Here is an 18,000-nt window from a genome sequence, read left to right as displayed (position 1 = left end):
GGTTTGAAGAGAATACGCCATATTGAATCACCGTAGGCTTCTGCTAGCCGTTTTCAGTTAGCGGTTTGAAAAGGACCTGGACTACTCTCTCAATGGTCCTCATTCGGTTTGGCGTTAGCACTTCTCTCTGTCTTTGTAACCCGGTTTACTAGCTCATTTATTTTGTCCGGGCAGTCGTATTTTTAACGGGCACATTAACTTGCTTGAAGTGGGTTCAGAAAAAATAAATTGAATGGATCCGAGGGTGGCTTGGATTCAGCCCGAGCAGAAAGGACCTGCGAACGCATTTTGGATGCAAGTGTGGGAGACTTCTCAGGTACGAGCAAACTCCGGCCAGCATCTTCGTAATAATCAGAACCACAACCTGCATGTGAATTCTCCAGCGTTGGACGTTTATAAAGATGTTGCGGCAAAGGGCAATAGCATGTGTAGCACTAACACCACGGCTGGTCTGAGCAGCAGCCATCACGGTATTTCAAACTGCACTACTTCTAACCACGGCACTGCATTCTCCTCCTTCGGGGTAACGTTACCGAACGGCAGCGTACAGAACTCATTGACCCCGTCCAACGCTAACGGTGTAACTACAGATTTGGGAGACAGTAAAATGCCCCAAAAGACGGGATCTATTTCGTCCTTGTCTTCAGTGGAATCTATAACGGACAGTACATCTTCAAACGGCTCATTGGGAAGGATTAGTAGTGGTAATGTAACGGGAAATATGAATAAAAACGCTGGAGGTGTCAATCTGTTATTTAACTTCAGTGAAAGCATGCCCAATAATGTAAACCAATACCACCACCATCAAAGGCACCATCAGGATCACCCTCAGTACAATTTCCAACAGAATTGTGAGAAGCGTCACCCGACTCACCCGCCTGCACCCCTAAATAACCACGCTCACCATCCAGGCCGAAGGAAAAGTGACAACAAGGCGAGCACCTATGGGATGAATTACCTGCTTTCTAACTATGGCAACTATGTTAGTTCGGGGACTGGGACGCCTTGGAAGACCAGGAAATACAGCCCCGGTGTTGATGGGTGAGATTATTTTTGATAAGGCCATTGCCCCCACTGGAATTGTTTGACGCCAACGTTAGCTTGCTAATGGTAGCTTGCTAATGTTATACGCGATACCTATCATGGTTTCCTTTCCTACTAGCTAGACACTTATTTATTGTAAAAATTGTCATGCCTGAAGTCAATCCGTTATCGTGTCGTTTTGGTGGTTGCATGTTGATGTTTTATCTTTTTCAAATTGATTTGCTGCACGGGTGATTAGTAATGCGAATGTTATCTTAAATAGCTAGCTACATAGCTAACTAAATCGCTAATTTGACTGCGCTCTGCAGACTAACCGGATTTGACTTGTTAAGCAGCTATAGCTAGCTATCTAGATAAGAGTTTGGTAAGGTTAGCTTGCTAACTGATAGTTAGCTAACAGCTAGCAAGCTATTTGACAGATCTGAAGGGTTGGGTAACTTCTGGAATGTAGGGTTAATGCTGCATTCATGTCATGTCGGAAACTCGGACATTTTCTGACATGTTTACTCGTAGACGAAAGCCGTGTTTCCTACTTGGAAGTATCAGAATCAAGCAATAGGAAGCTATACGCAAGTAATTAGGGTCATTTTAACTCTGAGGTCCCGAGTGTCTGACATGACGTGAACGCGGCATGTATCGCAAAATTATGAAAGGGGTCATGATTAGCTATTTATCTTTATACAGCCACTCAGGGGATTATTAACGTCTGACTCGTTATTCAGCTATAGTTCATTAACTTTCTAGTTTATTACATTCCCTAATATTGTTGATTAGACTAACGTTATACATGTAAAAATTGGCTGCAACAAAAAACTGCCAGGTGACTTTGTTTAAGATTCTCTCTGGTCTCCATGGACAGTTGTAAGATCCATAGGTTTCGTTTGAATTGAACTGTGCAGTACAATGATTGGCCCTAGTGGCACCCTGGTGGCATTGAAAGCATGTAGGCTAATGTACCGATTGTAATACCTGGTTGTGCTACATTTCAGTGTATGGCTGCACTCAATAATTTTGGTGTGAAAAATGTTAACATCAGTGCATACCATTTTTGTATAGGTCTGTGATCAGTATGGGAATTGAAACCACAACCTTGGCGTTGCTAATCCCATGCGTTTACAGGACCATGTCGTGATTTTATTGAATGTTGAGGGATGCTGAGCTTGCTTGAAAGCCTGTATCAATGTAGGCTTTATATATTTTTTTTAAAATCTCTGCTTCCATGATGGTCTTGCTTTCTTTGAAAATACCTACCATGTAGGTGAACTGATGACATTTAAATTCATGAAATCCTGAAACAGAAAATGTAAATTGACCAATTATTTGACTTGTTTAGTTTCGGGTGAGCAACTGCGTGTGTGTTGTTAACCCTCTCCTCGTCCCCCCAGTCTCCATGAGGAGGTGGTGGACTTCTACAACTTCATGTCTCCCCGACCGGAGGAGGCTGCTATGAGGAAGGAGGTGGTCGACAGGATCGAGACGGTCATCAAGGAGCTGTGGCCTACTGCCGACGTGAGCACACACACCAGAGCTGGGCGTTGAACCGGCACATCACACATTTTAGGCATTTGTCTAAAAATATTTGTACAGTATAGGTTTTTTTGAACTCTTTCATTCCCCCGCTCTCTCCAGGTGCAGATATTTGGCAGCTTCAGCACTGGACTCTACCTACCTACAAGGTAAGAGGGCAGCCTTGTGTGATGTTTTGGCTCAGTCTTGTTCTCAGAATTTGCCACAAGTGCTTGGCCACCAGTTGACTTAACACCATCTCTCGCTGTTGCCATAGTGACATAGACCTGGTGGTGTTTGGTAAGTGGGAACGGCCCCCGTTGCAGCAGTTGGAACAGGCACTCCGGAAACACAACGTGGCGGAACCTTTCTCCATCAAAGTGCTGGACAAAGCTACAGTGAGTTGGTGCTCTAAAAAATTAAATAATAATATGCTTACATACGATCTGTCGGAATAACTCCAATGTTGTCCGAACTGATAAACAAGGAGATTATTTGCTTTAATTTGTTACATTTTAGTCATTTAGCAGACGCTCTTATCCTGAGCGACTTACAGGAGCAATTAGGGTTACGTGCCTAGCTCAAGGGCACATCGACAGATTTTTCACCTAGTCGGCTCGTGTATTAGAACCAGCGACCTTTCGGTTACTGGCACAACGCTCTTAACCACTAAGCTACCTGCCGCCTAATAATGTAGGACAAGTGTGCACTAACTAATGATTGGGCCTAATTAGTGACTGCTTTAGAATTGAGAGAGGGAACGAAAGAGCGATGGACGTGAAATAAACTTTATACTTCTGAAATGAAGTCACAATGTTTCTCTATTCTCTCTCCAAGGTGCCAATCATTAAGCTGAGTGACCAGGAGACTGACGTCAAAGTAGATATCAGCTTCAATGTGGAGACTGGAGTCAAAGCTGCTTTCTTTATCAAGGACTACACTAGGGTGAGAACACTAGCATTTGTAGTTTTTATTTTTGCTTTATTTTTCCAGGTTGTCGTATTGAGGTCAAAATACATTTTTTCCCCCAATGGGAGACCTGAATGGCTATAATGATCAGAGCAACAATTTAAAAAATGTTCCCAGTTGTAGGGTACAAAAACTGGCCTATGAAAGGAATGGAAATTGACTTCCTGCCCACTGACACTCCCATATTGTAATTTGTTTTGGTTAAACTTGAGGCTAATGAAATACTTACTGAACTACTGTCCCTGTGAAATGCATTTACTATCACTGTAGCAACAGAAGCACTACTTAACCGCTTCACAATTACATTCCACACCATATGTATTAAAATGTTGCTCTATACTCCAGCATTTTGGATTTAAGATAAAATGTTTAATATCAGGTGAGAATACACAAATGTACACCTGCACAGTGGGGCTGTGACGATATGGTCATTGTAGTTAATTATCACGTTTCTGCGCTCAACTAGGCTGAATATTTGCTTAATGAAAACTACAACTCCCTTCAGGCCAGCATTCCACTCTCTCATCAATTATTTGATTTCTCTCTAGAGAAACGGCACGTTGGGCTCACAAAAAAACCTAACTAAATGGAATTCAAGTAATTGAACTGACGTCGGTCAATTACAAGTTTAAGAACCGATAATAAAAAAAAACGACATGTCGGTTCATCGCTCAGCACTACTTTCCATGATACTAACGAGTATTGCACAGTGGGTCAGAGTGGTGCAGAGTATGTGAGCGGAGCGAGTAGCGGAGCGAGTAGCGGAGCGTGCCTAATTTGACTGGAGCACGGAGTGAGTTTCCCAAAGGCAGGAGCATCAGCCTTCTCACCCGCTCCAATTTCACTCCAGTAGTGCTCCAAGTAGTGCTCACTTCACGAGCTCAGGGCATGCCCGGCCCAGCATACATTTGTAGTCTACTTATGTTCTGCTATAGCCCCTTGCTTTAGCTACTGTCATGGAGTTCACTACATATTTTCATAAATAAACTAATAAAACACAGGTGCAAAATCACAGTGACTTACAAAGAGGAGGACCAAGAGCAATAGGGAGTGTGATGTAGTATCCACAACTAAAGAATTGTGGAACCTGAAAATACACATATCCCGAAAGCATGATGGTGTACTTGCTATGTGCACATGCTAACAGAAAGGAACGAGGTGTGTCATTGTAGCAAAGTATTTATAAACAAAAAATTTGATCTCTTAAAAGTTAGTTCAGTTTTGTTCTATTATCTATACAATAAATGATTTTGGGCTAATAGGCCTGGCATATTACCTCTTTAAAGGAGCTTTCAGTTTTGATAGGGTTATTTAGCCTAAAAACATGTACATTTTAGTCAATTAGCAGACGCTCTTATCCAGAGTGACTTAGTTAGTGCATTCATCTTAAGATACTGTAGCTAGGTGGGACAACCACATATCCCAGTCAAAGAAAGTACATTTTTCTGCAAGCGACCTGAGGTGGCAGAACGGCGTGCTCGGGTTGGGATGTAGGGTTCAAATATATCCTGAAGGTAGGGAGGGGCAGTTCCTCTTGCCGTTCCGTAGGTAAGCACCATGGTCTTGTAGTGGATGTGAGCTTCGACTGGAACCCAGTGGAGTGTGCGGAGGAGCAGGGTGACGTGAGAACTTGGGAAGGTTGAAAACCAGGCAGGCTGCAGCGTTCTGGATAAGTTGCAGTCAACAGAGAGTTGCAGTAGTCCAGACACGAGAGGACAAGTACCTGGAGTAGGACCTGCACCGCTTCCTGTGTGATGTAGGTTTGTACTCTACGGATGTTGTAGAGCATGAACCTGCAGAAGCGAGTCACTGCTTAGATTTTTGCAGAGAAGGACAGGGTGTTGTCCAGGGTCACGCCAAGGTTCTTTGCACTCTGGGAGGGTGACACTGGAGTTGTCAACAGTGATGGGGAGGTCTTTGAGCGAGCAGGCCTTCCCCGGGAGCAAGAGCAGCTCCGTCTTATTGAGGTTTAGGCCTACCTATAGAAAAAAGAACTCTGCATCCCAGCCCAGCCTCCTGGCAAGAGTGGCCAAAAGGGGTTAAGCATCCCCAATGGCTCTGCAAGCACAGAGAGGATATTCTCGGCTGCTGGCCTGCTCTTCAGGCACCGTCGCATGAGCCTGAAGCCACACTCTGGCCAAACTGGTGTTTCTAGAAATTAATTCAAAGGCAGTGAGCCTAATAAGGCATTTTTCTTTTAATTTGTATTTAATTCTAAGTTACAGCCTATATGGGCAATTTATAGACTATGATGATGTAATACAATGAAATGTTTAAATGCTGAGCACTTAATGTCACTGCCAGCCTAGTGTCGCACTTGCAAATGCTTCAATGTATTTATTTGTAGGCTATAGCCTTGAAATAATATAAAGCTACCTGTCTGGCTCCTGACCTATTTAGATAGTTTATATGGTGTTTAATATGACATGCAGCCTATTTGAAATGATGAGCGCTTCTTGGTCACCTTTTCATTCAAATCAAATGGTTTGGTTTCAATATGTCAAAACCAAATGGTAGGTCCAGGTATTCACAGAAATAGATGGGTGTTGGTTAAATTGTGATGTGAATGGAGTGAATTTGGAGTGGCAGTTTTTTCCTGTGAGCGCGGAGCGGTTGGAAAGGACGTGGAGCGGTGCGTGAGCGCTGCTCTGAGAGACGAGTGGGATTTCAGGCCAGGGTTTTCCTTCTCAAATGAACTGTGCTTTTACTTGTCTAGCCAATCCTATTAGATCTGCAGTAGGGGTTAGGGGGAGATCTGGTGATGGGCGTATAATATACTGTCAGTAAAGGAATGCCTCTGTGACATAACTGAATTCAATGACATAGCAGAACATGCTTCTGGCACCAGAAGCATAACTTTGGAATGAGTCATTGTCCCACTGACCTTTTACAACTGTAGCCCCAAAATCAGCATATGATATAACATGACAACCTGTGAAAATGAGAAGACTAATTTTATTTCAAGTTGTGATCCCCATACTAAATTACATATTTTCATTAAATGGAGACTTTTCCCTCGTCTAATTTAAAATAATCCCATAAAAAAAAATCTGTTATCTGTTCCTCAATGACTGTGTAAATTAAGCAGGAATTTGATTATTTCCTTATTGTTTTTTTATCTCCCTCTCCTTTCTTTCCCTCTCACCCTACAGAGGTATCCCGTGCTGCCTTACCTGATCTTTGTGCTGAAGCAGTTTCTGCTCCAGAGAGATCTCAACGAGGTGTTCACCGGAGGAATCAGCTCTTACAGCCTCATCCTGATGGTCATCAGCTTCCTCCAGGTACACACGCACGCTTTGCATAATCTAGTATGACATAGGGCTGGGCGGTATACCGTATTTGACAATATACTGGTATTGATGCACGGACCGGTTTGGGTTTTTACTTTACCTTCTATAACGATATTTGAATGTATGGTTTGTTAAATGTGATACTTCACTACTTGAGTCAACGCTCTCTCTCTCATGCCACTTTCCACACAGACCTAGCCCCGCCCCCTGTCGCTCAAGGAGCGCATTTGTTGTTCCTCGACCACGAGACACTTGCGTTCAGTCTGCATGGTCAATGCAGCTCATGCAACAATGTTGACGTCAACGATGCTGTTTTCACATTTCTTCTTAATATAAATCCACTAGCGATTTATAATTACACTATTAGTTTGTGTTTCTTACATCTGCAAACAGTAAGTTTGTCTTTTCGTAGCAAGTTGGGCCTAAATCTTGTTAGCTGCTAATCGCTAGCTAGCTAATAAATGTACTGAGTCAGAGCAAACATAATTAGCTATACAGTCTGATAATACCAGTGATGGTGTAGACCTAAATCAGCATGTTGTTTGTGCAACAGTATCTTCTAAATCAAAGAGGAATACACTAAGCATGAATATGTTAGCTACATTAAGTAGTTAAGAGGAAACATTCAATGTAGCCAAACATTATAGGGTGCCCAAGGAAACACTTATCAACACTTTGGTTCCTACCCTGTCACAATAACTCCTCCTTGGCATTTTCATTCGTTGTCATGTCAAACAACACTCATATTTAAAATGCCTACTATTATTTCTACCTATAGAATTAGAATAATCATTCTATTACTATTATATTCTAACTATAGAATTAAAATAATCATTCTATTTTGATGATTCCAACAGTTCACCCAAGTTTTTTGCTCTAAATCGCTATTCAAATCGCAAAGACCTAGATTGTTTGCCCATATCGTGCAGCCATATGTGGCAGTGTGGAAATTATCTAAAATGAGTTCAGAAATTGATGAAAATGCTGAAAATAAATAATTTTTGGTTGAATTGAACAGTGTAAAACAATCAGAATGGAGAAAGACTAATTTGAATTCACTTAGAATGTGTGTTGCCACCCTAGGGTCACGCACTAGTCATAAAGCAAATTTACAACTTTGTATTATTCAAAAACATAAAATACCATCATTTAAAAAAAAATTATGATATGATATTTTGTCCGTATCGCCTAACCCTAGTATGACAGTGTACAATTACGGCACTTAGTGCTGTCCTAACACCTATGCCTGTTCTCTCCCTCCTTCCTTCCCTCCCTCCGTCTCTCTCCATCCAGCTCCACCCAAGGATTGACGCCAGTAATCCCAACATCAACCTTGGCATTCTGCTGATTGAGTTCTTTGAGCTTTATGGACGCCATTTTAACTACCTGAAGACGGGCATCCGTGTCAAGAATGGCGGGGCCTACATGGCCAAGGAGGACATGATGAAGGTTATGACCAATGGCTGTAGACCCTCCATGCTCTGTATAGAGGACCCACTGATGCCAGGTGGGGGTTGTGTGAGTGAGTGAGTGCATGTGTGCTGGACTGAGTGTTTGAGCGACTGACTGAGTGTCTGTGGTTTTCCATTAGTAATGGTGTTGGCTGTAGTTTGTATGGGCCGATTCAGGTTTTTTTACCCGCGTCTGTGTGTTCCAGGTAACGACGTTGGCAGGAGTTCGTATGGAGCCATACAAGTCCAGCAGGTTTTTGACTACGCTTACATCGTCCTCGGTCACGCCATGTCACCGCTAGCACGCTGCTACCCCAACAAGGACATTGACAGGTTGGTTCCCCCCTCCCTCTTTCAGAATGTCTTCTGGATCCATCCGGCCTAGAAATATTTGTACATGAATAGGTTCAACAGTTATCAAAGTAAAGATTGTCAAATTAATATGGTGGTTGTGTTGGGAAGTGTAACTGATCCACTGCTGTGCAACAGTTAAACCGTCCCCCTCATGTTTCTCACTATCCCTGCAGCACTTTGGGGAGGATAATCAAGGTGACACAGGAAGTGATTGACTACAGGGAGTGGATCATGACGAAGTGGGGGGGCAGGCACCTCGCCCGCATGGAGAGCCGGGGTAAGAGCAGTGTGTGTAACATCTGCGTTAAATCTTGACTGTCTTGTATGGCAGGTACTGTGTGTGTGAAGGGTAGTCTTTGTCTTATATGGCAGTTTGGTAAGTGTGTGTTGCTCTGTGTATAATAACCCATGTTTTTCTGTAGGTTCCCTCCTGGATCAGGACCCAGCAGGGTGTGTGTTGGGTGTAGGGGTGGAGGAACAGAGGGACTCTGTCTCCCCTCACAGTGCAGACTCTCCCATGTCCCTGTCCAGTCCTCACCAACACTCCTCAGCCTCCTCTGTCTCCTCGCTGTCCGGGTCAGACAATGTAAGGGCAGGGCACACACACACACACACACTGCAGTCTTTATGATGAATTCTATAAATGCAATTGTATTAATTGATTGACAGCTGGCCATGTATTAACCCCTCCACTTTGCTGTTTGTTCTAGGACTCTGATTCGACGTCCCCGGCGCTGCCTCTCTACCCCCTTCAGGCTTTGGGTATGACTCTACCCCTGGGCCTGGCACTGGGCAAGCCTGGCATCAACCAGCACCACCTCATCATGACCCCTGGCTCACAGGTACAGAACCTTGCACCTGCTGACCTTTGTGTGTTTTCAGAGATGGGAGAATTTAACCTGATCAAGATTTTCTGGGAGTGGGAGATTAAAGGTAGACTCCGCAATGCACGAAGTGTACACAATATCGGGCTTATTTCCACAACTAAGAGCGTTGAAGCGCGAGGCTAAACTTCTCCGCTGTTTTGGTCCCGTAGCTACCACGTTGTACCAGGGTGAAGCGCATCCGTGCATATCCACAGATACCATGACTGTGTTTACACAGGCAGCCCAATTCTGATCTTTTTTCCACTAATTGGTCTTTTGATCAATCACATCCGGTGTTTTCACATCATATCTTTTTCAGAGCTGGTTGGATTGGTCAAAATACCAATTAGTGAAAAAAGATCAGAATTGGGCTGCATGTGTAAACACAGCTTAAGTGTGAGAGTAAAGTCTTGCATCGTGCTCATCTTATCTGCGGTGCTGCTCATGCCAACGTCATAACTCCAAGTCTACCTTTAAATGTATTTTTTAAAATCCTGAATTGAGCTCCGTCTTATCATTAAGATTTGTCGCTAGAGAGAAAGTATTTATGTTTTCTATAAAATAGTCTATCCAGGCCCTCTGTTTTAGTACTCACATCCCACTAACAGGGATTGTGAAATGGTGAGGTTACACTGTTTGTGATTGGATGTGTGAGAACTGAAAATGTCTATCTCCCTCCCCTCGCCCCTCTCTCCAGGCGTGTATGTCTTTGCCCGGTGGCCTGACGATGCACTCTTTACCTGGCAGACAGGTGGGTATAGACGGGCACCACCTCCCCCCCTTTTTCCCCATGCCCCCCCCTACCCACCATAACCCCCATGCCCCCTCCAACCCCCAGCCTCTGTCCAGCCCCCACCCTGCAAGCCACACACACCAGGTAGGCGCCGGCCGCAATCACGGCTGCACACACTATACATGGAGAACCTCTCTCTCCTGTCTTTCTTTCCTCTGCAAGACTCTCCTCACCTCTCACTTTCTCCTTTCTGCTTTCTAACTCCTCTTGCTTTCCTGTTTCTCTCCTCTCCTTCACTTCCTCTCCATTCTCAATCTGTCCCTCTTGATTTCACAATTTCATTGTTGTATTGTATATCTGCCAGATTGAACTGAATATAGCATTCCTTTCGTAGAGCACTCAGGTTTCTAACATGTCAACCCTTCTTTCTCTCTCTCCAGAACGGTCCCAAGTTTCAGATGAAAGGCTTCCACAATCCATCCGTGGTCCACAGTCCCGCCCTGGCCAACCGTGCACACGCACACCCTCTCACACACTCTCATACGCAGTACCGTAACACCTGGCGGCGTCGGAAGAGGGACAGCCTACCAGTCAGCCTGAGCAGATAAAAGACTAAACTTCCTCCTCTATCCCTCTCTCCACTCCTCCATTCTGACTGATTGGGAGGACAACTTGACGAGACAATGCCCCCTGCTGTTCAACTTAAAGAAGGACAGGCAGACAGACTCCAAGACCAGCATTGGGATTCATTCAACACTTTGGGCTGCTGAACTTGGGCTGTGGACAGGGAAAAAAAGCTTAGCTCTGTGAAAACGCTCCCTTTCTCTCCCTTCCTCCATCGCTCTTCCTCTCTTAATCTCTGCATGTTTTTCACTGCGCAATGAACCAACAGCCAATGATACAGGAATGAGTGGTGCGGCTGGCGAACGAAATGCAGCCCAGCCCAACATGCACTCTGACCCCAGAACTTTTCCGCTAGCTCTCCAGTCCTTCACTTCCTGTTTGTTTTCTATCTTTCCGTTAATGTGTCTTATTGTTCATTTTGAATATAATTATTTTTGCGCTTTGCCATTTTTCACTTAGGTTTGGTGAGACTGATTATAGTGACATCTTTGCCAGGTGGGAGTAGCGAAAGCCCAGTCTCTTATGGGAAAGTGTTTATTCTTGTTTGGTTTTTGACTGGGTTGCGTTGTCAAGGCGACAACCTTTGTCCTTGAACCCTGCAGCCAAACTGCGTCTTTTTTAGTGTTCACACAAGGAACGGACGGTTTCTCATTTGTGCAATAACGCGTTCTGTTTAGTTTTTTAAAAGTAAATGTTTATTTAATTTTATTATGCGTGTATGTATGTAAAGGCGTTTGGTGTTTTTTTTAAAGATTTGTTTTATTTTTGTATTTTTGGGGGGCTGAGTTTATAGAACCTTTCCCCAGGTGGCCTCTGCTTTGGAGTGTGTGACGAGAGGACAAGCGTATATTCAGTTGGTGAGCTGTGCGAGTCTTGTTGGAGTGTCGAGGTATAATCTACCCCCCCCCCCCCCAATTGGGTGTTTTATAATGTGAGTCAAAGGGGAGAATCAGAAGTATCTAAGTGACCAGACTATTGAGATGAATCTTCTTATAGTTTGACAGGTTAAAAAGTCTGCAGTCTCACATTGTCTCACTAGATGGAGCTCTTGCTATAGACGCAGCAGACTGACTGAGCTCTCTCACGCCCAATACCCTAGCTGTTGTTTTTAAAAACCTTTCTCTTTATTTGGTGTGTGTGTGTGTGTGTGTGTACTTGTATCAGTCATAGGATGACTTACATTCACCCAACGTTTGTGCCATTTTCGCTACTCAGTCCTCGCTTAGACTAGGACTGAAAACTTCCCCATTGCAGGAGTTTGGCACAAGCCCAAGTACGTATTGTATGCCCCAAGTGTGTTTCTGTTGGATGTATGTCTGTCATTTTCTAAAGATGTGCATGGTCTAGTGCGTATGGGAGGTGGCGTTAGATGAAGGGACAGACAAACTGACCTGAACTTGAAGATCAGTGAGAGGTGCGAAATGGAACCCTATCGCTGACATCGTGCACTACTTTTGATTGGGCCAGTGGGCTCTGGTTTAAAGTAGTGCACTACATAGGGGATAGGGTACCATTTCAGATGCACCCTAAAATACTAGGTGCTCTAAAGGGTCTTGCCACGTAGCGGGGGGAGAGGGAGGGAGAATGTTCTGGGGCCTTCCGGAACAGTGGAAAGGGAATAATTTTGATTCCATTCTGGAATCTTGTGTAGGTACTTCCGCTAGTTTGCAATGCCTTTTCTTTGTGTTTACTTCAGTGTGTGTGTGTGTGTGTGTGTGTGTCGTCTCTGCAGGCATACAGCCGCATACACACACACACACAGAGACTGTGTGTGACTGAGGCTCCGAACGGTAGCTAAACATACAGCGTTATTACTATGCAAGTGGGTTATTTCTGTGTGCCCCATTATTTCTGTTTCCAATGACAACCACTGCTTATTGGCTTGAAGTGATGTTATTGTAAACTCGAGTTTGAACGACTAGGCCTTTGTGATCGGTGGGCTAGGCTAGATGGTCGCTAGCCTCAGCCCAGTTACAAGTGAACCACAAAACTCTGCATTTGTATGCAAGTCCTGATGTTTTCAAAGTCTCTAGTTTTGTATTTCTATCTGTCAGAAAGTCTATGGAAGGGGATGTGTGTGTGCCAGTGGTCGGGTATCTGTCTTGTCTGGGAGCGAGGGAATAGCAAGACTGGTTGTTTCAAATGACACCCTATTCTCTCTCATATAGTGCATGCTATTTAACCTTAGTGCTGGTCTAAAGTAGTGCCCTAATATAGGGGTTAGGGTATCATTTGAGACGACCTCTTGACGTCCCACCACTATTTTAACCTAACACCTACGGCTAGTATAAAAGTGCACGTGGGGAGCGACTTGCACTCTGTAGTGGACGACTTCATACCCTCCCTAGTGCACTACAGTCCTCTACCCTCACTGAGATTGTGTTAGGAGCCAATGTCACTCTGTAATGTTAGTATAGCAACTTTTACCCACCAATCGACCTGGCTAATATACCGCCTTTATTACAGGGTTGTCGGTCTCAAATGGCACCCTATTCTAAATGTAGTGCACTACTTTTGATTAGATCTTTGGTTTCTTGTGGAGGGTAGTGGGGCTATATAGGAAATAGTGTGCCATTTGGGACTTAACCTGTGTCTGCTTTTAGTGAATAGAACCAGCATCTGTCAGAGAAGAGCGCTAAAACACTATCTCTGGTTGGAGATTTGTCGAACCTGTCAAAGTTGTCCACAATTTTTACAGATTCTATTAAGACTGAAATGCAGTGTGACGTCTTTGGATTTAACTTGAATCCCAATGTTCTACACAAGCTTCCTCTCCTCATCTCCTTTCCTTTATTTGATCTGAAAGAAATTGGAACAGGTGAAAGCCAATCCCTTGGTAGATCCATCATTTTGTTTTCATCTATTTAGATCAGTGCAGATCAGAGAGATGTGGAGAGGAAGCCTCTTTAGACTATTGAGAACAAGAAACACTTGCATCACAATGAGGGATTTTAAACTTAACGGACGCCATTTTGTGAAAGGTGGCGGCTCCTCTGTCCTGGCCAACTAATCTGAGCAGGAACTCCTAAAATGGCCGCCAAACTAGCAGTGGTCATGGAGTGACAGCCTGGCTTTTGATTTGAACATTTTTATGTACCGGTATATTTTTTTCTATTTTATTTTTTAATAAAAATCTTAAAACTGGCAGTTGTTATCATAGTGATCTTGTTTTTGTATGTGCCTAATTTGGTTGCATCTTGTAAAATTAATCGGTGGATACAACACATGCACACAAACTGTAAACACATAGTGGTTGGAAATTTTTATGCTGATACTGTACGTACAACTCAATGTAAAGAGTCCAATTTGAGCTGTTTTGTCAGGAGTCCCTTCTACAAGACGTGGAAAGGAAAAGGTGATTATAAAGTTAGTTCAAATGTACTTCTGCTCATCTACACTAGGTGGCACAGTAGCTGCTCACCCATAGCCTTGGATCCAGTTAGCAACATGGCAGATGTACTGTAGATGTTCTGCCAAACTATTCCTCAAGAGTATTGAGCCAGGATCACCCTGTTGCTAGACTACACATCCAGTACAGCAAATTCTCATTCCAGATAGCTCTCCCTAAACTCTCTTGGATTTTGACTATCTGATGTGTGTTAGACTAGTAGGACAGTACACATAATCCTATCTGTGGCAGATTTTAGTCCATTCTGGTTGCCTCCTAGACCAAAGCCAGAAATGTGAGTAGAAGGATGAGATCCCTCTCTCCTCCACACTATCTCCTCATTGTCTCCTCCCTCCTGTACTATCCTCCTTATCCTCTAGTCACTCATCCCCCTCTCCTCCAGGGTATCTATACTCTGTTCCCCTACATCTGCTCCAGGCTGATCATGGTGAGTGTTGAGGGCATCAAGGTTCTACTGCAGGGGTATTTAACTCTTACCCTATGAGGTCCGGAGCCTGCTGGTTGTCTGTTCTACCTGATAATGAATTGCAAGCACCTGGTTAAATCAGTCCCTGATTAGAGCGGAACAATTCAAAAATGCAGTGGAACTGGCTTCGAGGTCCAGAGTTGAGTTTGAGGGTTCTACTGACTCAGGAGAACCCGTACCTCAACAAACTGGAAGACGACACCAACAGGCCAAGAAGATAGTCGCTAGTGAAAGTCTACATACCCCAGTCTTCACATTTTGCTCCCTTTAGTTCAAATTAAATCTCAAAAGGGAATACATCATATTTTTCTTCTGCTGATCTACACAACCTACACTACATTTTCAAAGTTAAATAAAAATTATAGAAATCTTCCAAATAAATTAAACAGATGTCTTGGTTGCGTATGTCTTCCCACCCCAGAGTTAATACCTGGTGGAAGCACCTTTGGCAGCCGTTACAGCTGTGAATCATTTTGAATAAGAGACTGAAGGAAGTAGAGCGGCTGAGAGGGAGTCCGAGGGAGTTGGAGAATGAGATGCCTCTGTGTTGTAAAGTAGACGGCCTATAAGGGTTTTTCATCTGGATTAGTGTTCAGAGTGGGGGATGACATGAAAGGGAGAAGAGAATCAAAGGCTCTCAGGTAAAACTGAGCACCTCTAGGTAATAACTTCATAGAGAGGGGGATGGAGAGAGAAAGAGAGAAATACATAATAATAGGGAAATAGACACACAATCTGTCATGTTTGTCCTCTCCCCAACAAACACAAGTGTTGTCATATTTCCATCACAAATACGAACACAGTATCTGTCACCTATCCATGCCAAATACACACAGTGAATAGGTCCTTGGGAAAGCTACGTTTTATCACCCATCCAAGACAGGGATAAATATTGGGTGGCATGACAGTCCTGTGCCAGCCTGCCTGCTGTTCACATATCTGTCTGTCTGTGTGCCCTGCTGTCGGGTGGCACAGCTCCATGTCTGAGTAAAGGGTTGGTTCCAAGTCAATAGTGGGTCAGATGTTGTTGCTGTTTCTATACAGCAGCACAAGGGTAACAAAATTCCAGCAATTTCCCCCAAATTCTGAGGTTTTCCAGAAATCCTGGTTGGAGGATTCCAGATTTCCTGCTTATTCCCTTATTGATTCCATGAATCTTCTAACCAGGATTTCTGGAAATAATGGGGATTTTGAGAAAGTTACCAGAAATGTGCAACTGTGTGTCCAAGACAATAAAGTTGATCTTATACTTCTGCACTCCCAAAGACAGATTCGACAGCAGATGGGATAAGGAAGCGTGGCCAGCTGCCCAAAGAAACCTGGCGAAGGGATATGGAGTAGGAGATGGACTGTGCCCCCCCAAAAAAAAAACATCCCAAAAGATCGGCAGCAGTGGTGCTCACACGTGAAAACCTTATGTTTCACAGGTTCAGTGAGTAAGAACGAATGAACAACGAACAAATGAACAAATTAATGAAGTGCTGTATCTGTGTGTATCTGGGAGCCCAGCAACCATAGCCGCAGGAAGTAAGGGTGCTGAGGGTGCTGCATCACCCCCTGAAAAAACAGAATAAGAAAATATATATTCATAAAAAAATATTTTTCACAAAAGTAGTGAACTGGGCCTTTAATAGTCCTATATTAGCATCCTGTATTTTAGGACACCTTTAGGTAGACCCAAAATATATATATTTTTTTTACAAATGTATCAATAGCAAAAAAGACAGTCAAAAAATAATCATAAGGAATTAGGTTTTGAAGTGTCTGTCCTATATCAAGGAGATGTAATAAAGCTCAGGGAATATTTTAGTTTTTTTGGACACATGTTTAACCCCTTATTTTTGTTGCCACAAAACTACCTCCGTACTTCATTTGTTTGTATGAGTTACCTTCAGAGGAGTCACGTGACACTTGTGGGGGTGGTAGAGCAAAACGGAGAACACCATCGTGTTGGTGAGTGTCTCCCATTTCCATAGACTGATCATAAACATTGCATACATTTCCGTGAGAAGACCGATTTTTGGGATGTGTCATGGTCTGACAAACACCGCTGTAGCACAGCCACCTTCCACTGCAGATGCAGAAGGCCGACATAGGCGGATGCGGTGGATTGAGACGCAGCCCATGCCAAAAACCTGATCTCTAGCTTAAACTGACGGATTTTGATGGGGATTTTTTTATTATGTTACTTAGATTGATGCATCAATAGACTCTTAAGGACTTTTAAAAGCCTGATTAGTCTATTGTCTTAGCGATCCCTGATTAACACTGCAACATTCATCTCTAGCCTGTCGTTAGACACACACACAGACACGCACGCACACACACACAGATTTTATGTATTGTATAGTCTTGACAGTGAATGTAGATCTAGGACAGTGGGTTTGGTGCAGTGGGTCTCCCTTGTAGACAGTGGGTTTGGTGCAGTGGGTCTCCCCTGTAGACAGTGGGTTTGGTGCAGTGGGTCTCCCCTGTAGACAGTGGGTTTGGTGCAGTGGGTCTCCCCTGTAGACAGTGGGTTTGGTGCAGTGGGTCTCCCCTGTAGACAGTGGGTTTGGTGCAGTGGGTCTCCCCTGTAGACAGTGGGTTTGGTGCAGTGTGTCTCCCCTGTAGACAGTGGGTTTGGTGCAGTGGGTCTCCCCTGTAGACAGTGGGTTTGGTGCAGTGGGTCTCCCCTGTAGACAGTGGATTTGGTGCAGTGGGTCTCCCCTGTAGACAGTGGGTTTTGTGCAGTGGGTCTCCCCTGTAGACAGTGGCTCCATCCCAAATGGCACCCTATTCCCTACATAGTGCACTGCTTTTGACCAGTAGTGTATTTGCCATTTGGAATGCAGGCTATGACAGGGTTTTATGCAGGATAGGATCCATTTCCAGATTCATAGATGGGAACCCCCTCACTACTCTATAATTAAAACTCCAATATGAGTTGGATGAAAATTCAGAGTGGGTGGATTTTCACTCTCTACCCCTCTCTCACATACACGGATGCATCTCTCTCTCGCTCTCTCTCTCTCTCTCTCTCTCTCTCTCTCTCTCTCTCTCTCTCTCTCTCTCTCTCTCTCTCTCTCTCTCTCTCTCTCTCTCTCTCTCTCTCTCTCTCTCTCTCTCTCTCTCTCACTCTCTCTGTGTGCGTCTGTGTGTGACAGGTTTGGTGAGTAGATCTGTCAGAGAAGGGCACCAGCCTGTCCAGCACTTCACTGGATTCACAATTAAACCAGGGAAAGAGAGAGAGAAGGGGCGAGAGAGCGAATGGGAAACAGAGGCGCGTTTATATTTGCAATGTAATAG

At 44.0% G+C, this 18,000-nt stretch overlaps 1 protein-coding gene across 3 annotated transcripts; it reads left to right on the top strand.

The window, feature by feature from the left end:
* Nucleotides 1–13: 13 nt before the first annotated feature.
* Nucleotides 14–13,981, top strand: LOC121571884 (terminal nucleotidyltransferase 4A). 3 transcript variants are annotated; one of them, XM_041883664.2, is made up of 13 exons: nt 14–1,041; nt 2,430–2,553; nt 2,674–2,720; nt 2,828–2,948; nt 3,388–3,495; nt 6,672–6,800; nt 8,103–8,316; nt 8,467–8,593; nt 8,788–8,891; nt 9,037–9,200; nt 9,325–9,456; nt 10,178–10,231; nt 10,654–13,981. In XM_041883664.2, exons 1-13 carry the CDS (start codon nt 233–235, stop codon nt 10,819–10,821), a joined length of 2,301 nt encoding a protein of 766 aa, XP_041739598.1. In that variant the 5' UTR covers nt 14–232; the 3' UTR covers nt 10,822–13,981. The 3 variants fall into 3 exon arrangements, with proteins under 3 accessions (XP_041739598.1, XP_045077975.1, XP_045077976.1); XM_045222040.1 differs by having other exon boundaries at nt 10,178–10,357; XM_045222041.1 differs by having other exon boundaries at nt 240–316; nt 10,178–10,357.
* The last annotated feature ends 4,019 nt before the right edge of the window (nt 13,982–18,000 follow it).

Source organism: Coregonus clupeaformis, chromosome 8 (assembly GCF_020615455.1).
Source record: "Coregonus clupeaformis isolate EN_2021a chromosome 8, ASM2061545v1, whole genome shotgun sequence".
NCBI classification, from domain to species: Eukaryota; Metazoa; Chordata; class Actinopteri; order Salmoniformes; family Salmonidae; genus Coregonus; species Coregonus clupeaformis.
This window is presented reverse-complemented; position numbering and strand designations above follow the sequence as displayed.

Excerpts from the sequence above, each read along its gene's own strand:
- LOC121571884 (XM_045222040.1), top strand. The coding sequence starts at position 233 with ATGGATCCGAGGGTGGCTTGGATTCAGCCCGAGCAGAAAGGACCTGCG. Across the intron at positions 8,594-8,787 it reads CCCAACAAGGACATTGACAG|CACTTTGGGGAGGATAATCA; the intron begins GTTGGTTCCCCC and ends CTATCCCTGCAG. Across the intron at positions 10,358-10,653 it reads CTGCAAGCCACACACACCAG|AACGGTCCCAAGTTTCAGAT; the intron begins GTAGGCGCCGGC and ends CTCTCTCTCCAG.